The 12,070-nt window shown below is 39.7% G+C and overlaps 1 protein-coding gene across 17 annotated transcripts in view; it reads right to left on the bottom strand.

The window, feature by feature from the left end:
• The window catches only part of CADPS (calcium dependent secretion activator), a 482,209-nt gene that overhangs the window by 169,893 nt on the left and 300,246 nt on the right, over nt 1–12,070 (bottom strand). For all 17 annotated transcript variants that reach the window (XM_073569792.1, XM_073569796.1, XM_073569794.1 and 14 more), the window contains exons 12-13: nt 5,915–6,051; nt 2,782–2,969 (exon numbers count right to left, since the gene is read on the bottom strand). In XM_073569792.1, coding sequence (XP_073425893.1) covers nt 2,782–2,969; nt 5,915–6,051 — 325 coding nt within the window. The remainder of the gene's footprint in view (nt 1–2,781; nt 2,970–5,914; nt 6,052–12,070) is intronic.

Here is a 12,070-nt window from a genome sequence, read left to right as displayed (position 1 = left end):
TGTCAAATTAACTGTATATAATAGAGAAATGAGTTAAAAATGAAATTGATATCATATTACAATTTTAAGGAATGATTCTTAAATGATAAACTTATGGAAAACTTTTAAACTCTTATTGTATTCTCTCCCTTTCTTTTGCCAAATGTTTGGCATTTTATGCCTATTCTTTATTTGCACCAAATTCTTCTTTTAATTTGCACTTTTTTTAAAGTCACCTTTTTGTTGCACCTCTTTTTTTTTGTCATTGTGGACAGGGTTTGCAGTTTCCAGAAGATTTCACTTGATTAATAATTTGAGACATTTCGAAAAGTCGCATTTTTTTTTTTTGTGGAAATGGACTTTAGTCCCCTTTTGGAGCTATTTTTTCAACATTTTGCGAAATGTGCGACTTTTTGCTCTAAAAAGATTAAAGACAAAAATAAAGATGTTTTTTGACTTTGTGAAAAATTCATGAACCACGTGCACCATTTTGAAGAATTATGTTAAAAAAAAGATAAAAATGAAAATGACTTAAGAAAAAATCCCATAAATAATTAATCTGGGTCTTTGACTATTTTCCTGAAAATAACTTGTAAAATTTACGGTATGTGCATCCATTTTCATACACGAAAAATAACAGGCCATATAATGTTTGTCCTCTTTAATTCTGAGGGCAACCGAGCATACATTTGGAAGAAAGTGATAATACGTTTGTTTAATAGCTTTCCTCTTCTTCAATCTCCAGGATTCTAAGTGGAAGGATCAGTCTGAGCCCTATTATAACCTCCCAAAATGAGGCCTATTTGTTTACTGTACCCTCAGGCGCAAACAACTGGGAGTTCATTGTGCCTGTTAATTAAAGAAAGTCATTTACTCACCTTAAAAAGAAAGTCAAAATTTGTACATTGTGTGACCCATATTATTGCTTCAACAACCTGACAAAAGGCTGGCTGTGTAATACAGAGCTCAGAGGAAGGCATTACGGCTATGTAACCCCTTCTAGTCACCAAGTTACTTTCTAAAGGCAAACAAGGAATTTAATGCAGAACTTGAGTACCTTAAAGAGAAACTTTCACTGATTTTTTTTTTATTTAAACTGAGAGCCTCTTCCAATTGGTGCTGCTCCACTGATTCTGGAATAGTTCTTCTTTTTGTTCTTTGACCCTGTGTTCCATACATATGCCCCCTGGATATATAGATGAAAATTTCCCTTTCAACTAACTGGGCATAGACCACAAAAATTCTTTGTGGGCGTTTTCTTTTTCTCCTCTGATGTTGGCCAATCAAAAATGACCACACCCACAGAGAAGTTCTGTGTTCTATGCCCAGTTGCTTGAATGCAAAATTTGCATGTTTATTACTAGGGGGCATAATTTTGGAATAGAGGGGCACAAAAGAAAAAGAAAAATTGTTCCAGAATCAGGGGACCAGTAGCAATTGGAGAAGTTAGTCAGTATAAATAAAAAAAATGTTCCACTTTCAGATATACAAAAACTACCATCCTTTAACTGTAATGAAAAAATAAGTATATTTCAGCCTGTACGGTGGCAGAGAGAGGCAGATATTGGGGAAATTTATCAAGACTAATGTATCAGATGTTAATCTTGATCCAAAAGCCTGTTGGATTAAGGAGGCTTCTTTGAGCCATACATGTGCCGGAAAATAAAATCTGAATGAATGAAAAACTGGGGAGACAATAAATGCCAAAGGGTCTTATCCGAGTGGGAAAAACAATTTATGCTCACCTTAGGGGTTTGGGAGTCACAACCCCTACAGCAGCTTAGAAAGTAGGCTGCCGCGCATCCACAATATGAAGAAACCTGTGAGGCCGAAAATAAGTGGATACAAATCCACGCTGCCAATGGTCCAGAAAGGGGTAGGAGACCGGATTGATTGAAATACGATTTTATTAGTCAACGAGTTTCGAAGTAAGCATACGTCTTCATCAGGACAAATCGCAATGAGGAATTGTGGTTTGTCCTGATGGAAGATGTATGTTTAGTTTGAAACGCATCGACTAATAAAACCGGATTTCAACCATTTCGGTCTCCTACCCCTTTCTGGACCATTGGCAGCGTGGATTTGTACCCACTTATTTCCAACCTCACTAAGAAAATTAAATCTATGGCGGCTATAAGCTGATGTAGAGTTCAGCTGTCATTTTCTGGCTAATCCCCCTCATGCAAACTTTTTTTTTTTAAGTGAAGGGTCTGAGGCAAAACAGCAAAAAAGTTATGAATTTTTCATAAAACACCCCTTACTCTAGGTCAGAACTTGTGGACTCAATTAAATAGATTTTAGGAATTTATTTGTTATTCCTTTAGTGGAATTTATTTTAATTTCTTTGTAGGTTGTGTGTTTCTGTTTCAGTAAAATCACTGTTTTATCTGCAGGAGGTTACTGACAACAGGACTAGGTTCCTCATGCCTCCTAGTCAACTTCTTTGTGTAACCCGACCCCACCACTGATTAGCACCTTCCTGTCAATGTATAGTGTACACAAAAAGCAGCCAATCAGTGGTGTGGGTGGGGTTATACACAGCTCAGCATTCTGAGCACTGCTAAAGCTACAGCAGAGAAAACAGGGATTTTATCAAAATGACAACAAGCAACCGTATAAGTAACATTGCCTGAATTTGGGTCTCTGCCCTTACATCATGTTGCTCTCAGATTACATAGCAAAACCCTGCTGACAGACTCCCTTTAATTATTTAAAAAAAAAAACGTAAGCTTGACATTATTAAGCTGAGCTTTTCATTTTTTCTTTTTAGATTTTCTAACCAAAATTCTTGGAATATTGTACCTGTTGCCGTGTACATGTGACGCACAGAAGGCAAAACTATAATGAAGCAAGGTTGGGTCAATCATGGCTCCATTCTCTGCTCTTTCCAATAAGTCACTAAGATAACACAGGTGTCGATGGCAGCCTCTTACTCCATAGCGGGCACAATATTCATCAAGGACAAACACTTGACCGGGGCTGAACCAACCCTAGAAGAAAAAAAAATGGCAAATTCAAAAAGGTTAATACACAATGATCATATATATAATCTTTTTCTCAAGTTGGGTCTACTGGAGTAGATACAGTACATGTGTTCAAAAAGAGTTCCTAGGGGGCATGCTCAAATTGTAAGAATCATGGAGACTTATTTCAGGAATGACTGTATACATGAGAAAGGAGCTCCCTCCGCCTCTGTCCACCTACGCTGTACCTTCCTGCTATGTCACAGATGCTAATATATATATGTGTGTGTGTGTGTATGACAAAGCAGGAAGGAACAGTGTCATAGGCGGGGTGAGGCAGGGGGATAAAATGGACTTATAACTCTTAGTTCGCTGTGTTTCTTTGCCTCTATTAGCCATATGACATAGATTTTGACATAGACAGAAAAGGGCTAGCGTGAAAAAACAGTATATGGGCTCTTTGCAGTCCAATAGTTCAGTATAATGTACCAATTTTTGGGTCAATGACAGAAGCTGCTAACTGCTTTGGAGGTGGAAGCGGCCCCCATACCTTTAGAGCCCCTTTACAGGTTTCACCGACGGTAGTCAGCCCCAGATATGGCACATAATATTTTGTGGCTTTTTGACTAACAGAAGAATGGACTCATAGCTGTCATACGCCGCTTCTACATTCGGTAGCCTAATCAGCTGATATTCCTATGCTAATAAAGCTCCTCCAATGAGTCTATGGGCCCATGTTGTGCTCTTGGGGTCCTCTTTTTGGAAAAAAAAACTAAACATTTTTTTTAACAGATGCAATATTTATTATATAGAGATATTTTCTGAATCCCTCTGGAATGATGTGCCATGCAGCATTGCGGTATCAAGATTCAGAGAATATCCAATTTATGGCATATTTTATGGCCCCCCAAGTAGCTATTGTTTGGTGGCACAAAACTATATTGACTGTAAGTGCCACCAAACAGGCTCAAACATAGCAAAGATTGAGTCCATGTACGTTGGTCTTGAGGAGCAAAGTTCCAGACTAGTCCTTGCTTGTTGACTTAGGTTCATCTATAGATGAAGGATGCAGCTATAGAAATCAATATCTGTATTACATCTGTATGGATCTAGGGATGAGGATTTATCAAAGAAGAGAATTTATGATAAAGTTAGAACATTACACACAGATCCCTTTATTTCATGGCTCTACAGCTCCATTTTCATTGCTTGTCAGTATATGAACAGATGTCTGTCAGCCCCGAGCAGATGACCCTAAAAACACTACAACCAATGATCCATGAAAATGCAACAGAGCTTGATTTAATTGTACAATTATAGCTTTCCCATATGGATAGTAGTTATGGTATTAAGCTACTGTTAATTGATACCTATTGCTTTTAGTATTGATTACGAATGGCTAGTGAGTAAAGTACAGACCAAAGGAGGCAAATTAGAAGGTAGAGCACAAGCGATGTTCCGTATAATGGAATTGTTTACACACCCAACAAACATCAAACCTCCTCACTAATCTTTAACCAAGAAAAAAATATATACTTTCTTCCAGGCTGTTCAGAAAGTATTATTTTTGTTAAATAACTTAGGAATACTTTTTTAACTGTATTTGATGAGAAGTAACATAAAATTTTTTTAGGTGCAATTCCTAACTTGGACTACATGACGCCCTGATTCCTTGCACCCCTACAGCGGAAACTGTCCTAACTCTAAAAGCCTGTTTTGGGATGCTATCTGTATTGACATAAACTGGCACAAAATATAGATTTGGCCAACCACTTTTGGTAGCAAGAGATATCACATCACATTAATTACCTTTTCTAAAACTCAAGCTGAAAGGTGAAACATCTCTATGACAACATGTGTTCCTATGGCTCTTATATTACACAGTGTGCCACTGAATAGTAATTTGTATTCCATATTATGGAATTATTCTCCACTATGGAAAATAACTCACTAATATGGTATCCAATGGAACACGAAATTGAGGTCATATAGAGGTACATTTGAACAGTATTTGTAGAATTACAGTTGAATAACTTGGAAATCTAAAAAGACCACTTCAACTTTTTTTATTGCCCCTTCCATCCTTGCCTCCTAACAATTGCTATTTTCTGCTGTTTCCAGTGCTGCATAGTTCTCCCTGCTGCATCATGCGACTCTGGCCTGCTGCCTCACACTGTGGATCATTAATTCCTTTACGTAATACAAGCCTTACTTGTGATTTCTGATCCACAAAGATATGTTATGTGAGTTGGATAGCCATAACTGTGACCACATGATGCAGTAGAGGACTGAATCATTGCTGGAAACCACAGAAGGCAACGACGGGTAAATAGTTTAATTTACACAATGGGCCTGATTCATCAGGACTGGAGTAGCGCATGCTCATGGTAAGCTAATCTTGATAGAGTGCAAGGCAACACATTTATTAAGAGGTGCAAGATGCCATCACTTGTAATTAATTGGATGTGCATGGACCCAGCTCTTCCAATGATTCCCCCTTACAGCAGAGACAATTCAAACTGTCGCAAACACCAAGATTCACAAAATGTTCACGCAACTCAATGTTGCACAAATATTTTGAAACTTCTCAAAACTTTTAAGTCACTGTGCTGGTGTAAAAGCTTTTATGAATTGGCCCCATTGTATACATATTACTGATGGCTAACAAAGGGAGCAATAAAAAACACTCGGGTGGTCCTGTAAAGTTTTTGTCTTCCTAGAGACTGGGGTTGGCTTAGCTTTTTAAATAAGCAGTCATCCAATACATACAGCTCTGATCACATGCAGATACATAAAATGCTGTCCCATGTAGAACACAAACTTACTAATTTTGACACATTTATCGACATGTTTTAGATGAACAACCCCTTTAAGTCACTACTATTTAATTTTCTACTATGGAAAACCAACCCCATATGACATCACACCAACTTCAAAGCTTGACCACCCTACATAAAGTATTGGCAACTTACCAGGCAAGAGTACGAGTCGTTGAGTCTATGGTCTAGTGTAAGCCGCTGAACCATCTCGAATAGGGTGGCGTGATCAAAGTTACATGGGTTTGAAGATATGAATTCATCCATGCCATGTTTTTGAGCTCTGTCGGCATCTGTTTGTTTTCATGTGTGGAGAAAAACACAGTTTAGAAGAAGAGAAATAACATTTTTTTTTTCTTTTTCACCCAATGAAGCCTAGTATAAAAATAGAATGATCAAAAATAGATAATTAATAATAGAAAGATAAAAAATACCTAAGCATGGACTAGATTATTCACTTAGGTGTCCCTAAACCTTATGAATGAATGGAGAGCATTAGTTTTCTTTATGAACTTATTAACTAGACATAATGTTTAGTAATACTTATTCTACATTTAAAACCGTAACATAGAGACAAAAAGATGACACATTGTATTTTAGGGTCATTTATGATGGGCAGAAGGCTTACACAGCTTTGTCCAGATACAGAAAATGCTAAAACACAAGTAAAAATGAACTTATAAGAAATTAAGATCTGATGTTGTCTCATGGTAAAGGTTTTTTGGGGGCAATTTTGGGAATATTTATAGTTTTTGATAACTGCTCTTTGATGCTATATGTTCTATCATTTATGGTAGTAGTAGGAAACCTCTATCACTTACTCACCATTATTGTGAGGGCAATGGTTCTTGTAGAACCTTGATGTATGGAGCATCTGGAAAGATCTTTGGGGCTTTGCCTATGCTATGGGTTACGGGGAAGGGAAATATGTTTATATGGTCCCAAAGTGTTGATGGGATTCCTTGCATGACATCACACAGCTTGTATATCTTGGGCCCGAGTACAAAAATTGGAATTGGATCTTTTAACCTTGACACCAATGACTTTAATGATGACATGCTATTCACATAGGAGGATAATTCTCTCTAGTATGGAAACATACTGGTCAATATAGAAGTCATTGAACCTTTCTACTTCTTAATCTTTCTTTCTCGATAGGTTGGTTGTATAATAGACCCTTAAAGTCATGGGAATTTTTTTAATATTCATTCAGCCATTTTCATACATCCATAAAACACAAACCCTGCTCAGATAAGAAGACTGGACAAGACGATTGGGTCAAGACTCTGGGATGCCAGTAAAATACAAACATGAAACATTGATTGGTCTCAGATCGGCAGGCCAGGCCTTCTTGAACACGTATAAAGCAATTAGCTCAGGTTGGAATAACCAGAGGTCGGACCGGGTCTGCCCATCTGAGTGCAGTCAATGTTTCATGTCTGTATTAAACTGACATCTCACAGTCATGAATTAAAAAAGCTCTTTAAGTTAATACTGGGGTCCTCTGTTAAGAATCATCATCTCTTGACCAGAGTGAAGAACGGTTAGGCCAAATAAACACATATGTGGAGCATGGTCTAACTATGGATGATGTTTGACCACTTTGACCACTTCACCACCTGGTTACTTCATTTCCTTTCCGCGGACATCCCTACTATCATCATGGGCGACTTCAACATCCCCATTGACACTTCCCTCTCAGCTGCCACTAAACTTCTATCTCTCACTTCCTCCTTCGGCCTCACTCAATGGTCTTCTACAGCCACCCACAAAGATGGCCACACACTGGACCTCATCTTCACCCGCCTCTGCTCCCTATCTAACCTCTCTAACTCACCTCTTCCTCTCTCTGACCACAACCTGCTCACATTCTCTTCCCTCTTCACTCCATGTCTACAATCCCCACCCCACAAACTTTCACACCCTCGCAGGAATCTTAAACACCTTGACCTACACTCATTCTCCGAATCCCTCCTCCCTCTTACAGATATAAGTTCCTTACACAATGCGGATGACGCTGCCGCTCTATATAACACCACAATAGCTGTAGCTTTGGAATCCGCTGCCCCACTTACACATACCAAAACTCGCAAAATCAACAGACAGCCCTGGCACACCAGCCTGACCAAAGAGCTGAGGCGAGCTTCCAGGGCTGCTGAGCGCAGATGGAAAAGATCCCACTCCAACGAGCATTTCATCGCATTCAAACAGTCCCTCACTACTTTCAAGACCACACTCGCCACAGCTAAACAAACCTACTTCTCATCTCTCATATCCTCCCTGTCTCACAACCCTAAACAGTTATTCAACACCTTCAATTCTCTCCTCCGCCCCCCAGCACCTCCTCCCTCCCCACTCATCTCAGCTGAAGACTTTGCCTCATTTTTCAAGCAGAAAATTGATAACATCAGGGACAGTTTTGGTCAACAACCCCCAGAGCCCTTCCTCCCGACTTCCCAGCCCTCCACCTTCAAAACCAACTTCTCCACCATTACAGAAGATCGACTCTCCACTCTACTCTCAAGATCACATCTCACCACCTGTGCACTCGACCCGATCCCATCCCACTTCATCCCAAACCTCACCACAGTCTTCATCCCAACCCTAACCCATCTCTTCAACCTATCACTAACAACTGGTGTTTTCCCCTCAAGCTTTAAACATGCCTCCATCACACCTATCCTCAAAAAGCCCTCTCTTGACCCATCCTCTGTATCTAGCTATCGCCCTATATCACTTCTCCCATACGCCTCCAAGCTACTGGAACAACACGTCTACCTTGAACTGTCCTCCCATCTCTCTTCTTGCTCCCTCTTCGACCGCTTACAATCTGGCTTCCGGTCACACCACTCCACTGAAACTGCCCTTACTAAGGTCACCAATGACCTCTTAACTGCCAAGAGCAAGCGACACTACTCTGTCCTCCTCCTCCTGGACCTGTCGGCTGCCTTTGACACAGTGGACCATTCCCTATTATTACAGACCCTCTCATCCCTCGGCATCACAGACTTGGCCCTCTCCTGGATCTCATCATACCTAACAGACCGGACATTCAGCGTCTCCCACTCACACACCACCTCCTCACCTCGCCCCCTATCTGTCGGAGTCCCACAAGGTTCAGTCCTAGGGCCCCTGCTGTTCTCTATTTACACCTTTGGCCTGGGACAGCTCATAGAATCTCATGGCTTTCAGTATCATCTTTATGCTGATGACACACAGATCTACATCTCTGGACCAGATATCACCTCCCTACTAACCAGAATCCCTCAATGTCTGTCCACTATTTCATCCTTCTTCTCCACTAGATATCTGAAACTCAACATGGACAAAACAGAATTCATCATCTTTCCCCCATCTCACGTGACCCCCCCTACGAACCTATCAATTACAGTAAATGACTGCCCACTCTCCCCAGTCCCACAAGCTCGCTGCCTCGGAGTAATCCTTGATGCTGATCTCTCCTTCAAACCACATATCCAAACCCTTTCCACTTCCTGCCGACTTCAACTCAAAAATATTTCACGCATCCGTTCATTCCTCACCCAAGAATCTGCAAAAACCCTAGTCCATGCCCTCATCATCTCTCGCCTTGACTACTGCAACCTCATGCTCTGCGGCCTCCCCTCAAACACTCTCGCACCCCTCCAATCTATTCTAAACTCTGCTGCCCGACTAATCCACCTGTCCCCCCGCTATTCCCCAGCTTCTCCCCTCTGTCAATCCCTTCACTGGCTCCCAATTGCCCAGAGACTCCATTACAAAACCCTAACCATGACATACAAAGCCATCCACAACTTGTCTCCTCCATACATCTGTGACCTCGTCTCCCGGTACTTTCCTGCACGCAACCTCCGATCCTCACAAGATCTCCTTCTCTACTCCCCTCTTATCTCCTCTTCCCACAATCGCATACAAGATTTCTCTCGCGCATCACCCCTACTCTGGAACTCTCTACCACAACATATCAGACTCTCACCTACCATCGAAACCTTCAAAAAGAGCCTGAAGACCCACCTCTTCCGACAAGCCTATAACCTGCAGTAACCACCGATCCACCAAACCGCTGCACGACCAGCTCTACCCTCGCCTACTGTATTATCACCCATCCCTTGAAGATTGTGAGCCCTCGCGGGCAGGGTCCTCTCTCCTCCTGTACCAGTTATGACTTGTATTGTTTAAGATTATTGTACTTGTTTTTATGTATACCCCCCTCACATGTAAAGCGCCATGGAATAAATGGCGCTATAACAATAAATAATAATAATAATAATAATAATAATAATAATAATGTTCCAACAAGCCAAGTGTCTCTTGACCTGAACTCCTCTACAGCATCAAAGGCTGTTGAGTTTGGGTCAGTAGACCGGCAACCAGTCCGACGATAAGGTTCTATCCTAGGACAATAATTTACAGATGTCTGAGTTTGGCAGCACAAATAGTTTCTCATTCTCTGGAGGACCTTTCTTTTCCTGCATTACACAGACAACCAACTAATTTGAATATACACTGTGTAATACCTAATTTTCCCTTTGGTGGTGCTGTAGGAAACATTATCTCCTACTGCCAGTTTTCCCAAACTATCTTTAATCTGTAGGCGGACAAAGCAATGAGGGCATCATATTGGTGTAAGTTTGACTTGTTCCACCGGTAGTAAATGACCCGTTAATGTCAAGAATAGCTGAATCCATTTGTATCACTTTCCAGAAACCTTTATGTTAATGTTTATTTTATGTTTAGATTTACTTTTTATTTGCATCCATTGTCTGCCTCTTAAATGACCTCGTAATGAATGATAAGAAATGAATAATTATTGATTGTTTTTTTCACTATTTCGCAACACATGGACTTCACATACGTTTCCACAGGAATTTTTTTTTGCACGTATTGGAGGTCGTTGAAATCACACACTTACACACAAAAATTGTATGGACATTATTTTTTACATATAAATAAAATATCAAATGAAAATTTCACAGGACTTTTCTATGAAATTGACCACATATACGTCAAAGGGAATTTTTTTTCCCCAATTTTTGGGGGCACTGGCACATACAAGGGATTGCCTTCACTTGTTGAACAAGCGCATTCACTTAACACAAGCATACATGTCAATATTTTTTGAATATTAGGGCACAAGTTCCAATTTAGCCACGCTCACTTAAGTCCCTAACCATGAATAAGTCTAAACAAATTGATTACTAAAGAAATTTTCTGCAGATAGATGTCTAAGTTCTCTAATCTGAGGGTCTGATAATTTTATACACTTTTATACACTTTTTGGTAGGTTTCTTAGAATAGAGCGAATCTGTTTGTGGTGAATTAAATTCTCCCCAACTTTTGGAAAAATAATAGCGTTTCTCATGAATCCTTTTTTTTGGCATTTTGCTTTGTGAAAATTCAGCCAGCTGTTAGTTTGCTAAATTGTAGGCAGCAGAGAAAAATATATTCACCCTCCATTCCATTGAACTGAGTGAAGATGACGGAAGAGACGGAGGACACTATTAAAGAGCAATCAGATGGCTGTATAAATCGGATCAAGATCAGAGCGTAATGCGTGGACTGGCCGGCAGCTCTCCCCACAGCTTCACGCATTTCTGAACAGCAGTCACAATCGAGTCAGAAGACCCGCTGGCCAGTCCACACATTCCAATCTCCGTCTGGGATATACGGCCATCTGACTTCTCCCTTCGAACTGGATTTGCCGTGGCAGTAGGGAAACCAAACCGCAAGATGAGTATTTTTGTTCCCCCATTTTTATTCTGCTCCAGGGTCCGGAAAGACAGCAGAGGCTAAAGGGGATGATTGTGATTGATTTGCACTGAATAGCTTTGAGACAAATCGAATTTCTTAGCCAAATTCAAGCAAATTACCGAATTTGAATTTTGGCAAATTCCTTAAACATTAAGATTCAGGCAAATTTGTAATGCCTATGTTTATTGTCATTTATGATTATTTAGACCCATTAACCCTATATATTTAATAAATCACAGCAAAAATAATTAATTAAATAAAGGCCTGGAATGAATTTAAAGTTGCAAAACATTTGCATTTTTTAAAAAAAAATAACTAATTAAAAAAAGTTGAAAATCTGTGCATTTTTTATATTTGCTTTTTCTTTAAATATTCTAAATCTAAAGAAATAAAATATTTATATGATGTATTGTAGAACAAGTATGGGTTTTTTTGCCTTATGTACTAATAATACTGTAATAACTATAATACTACTCTTAAAAAATTAAATTAAAATACGTAGGGGATGAAATAAGTTGAAAAACACCATTATTTGTTTTTACTAATTAAAAAAGAAGGCGA

Source organism: Dendrobates tinctorius, unplaced genomic scaffold (genome assembly GCF_039654945.1).
Source record: "Dendrobates tinctorius isolate UK_male_01 unplaced genomic scaffold, ASM3965494v1 ptg000027l, whole genome shotgun sequence".
NCBI lineage: Eukaryota > Metazoa > Chordata > Amphibia > Anura > Dendrobatidae > Dendrobates > Dendrobates tinctorius.
The sequence above is the reverse complement of the archived record's forward strand: the minus strand, read 5'-3'. Positions and strand labels throughout refer to the sequence as shown.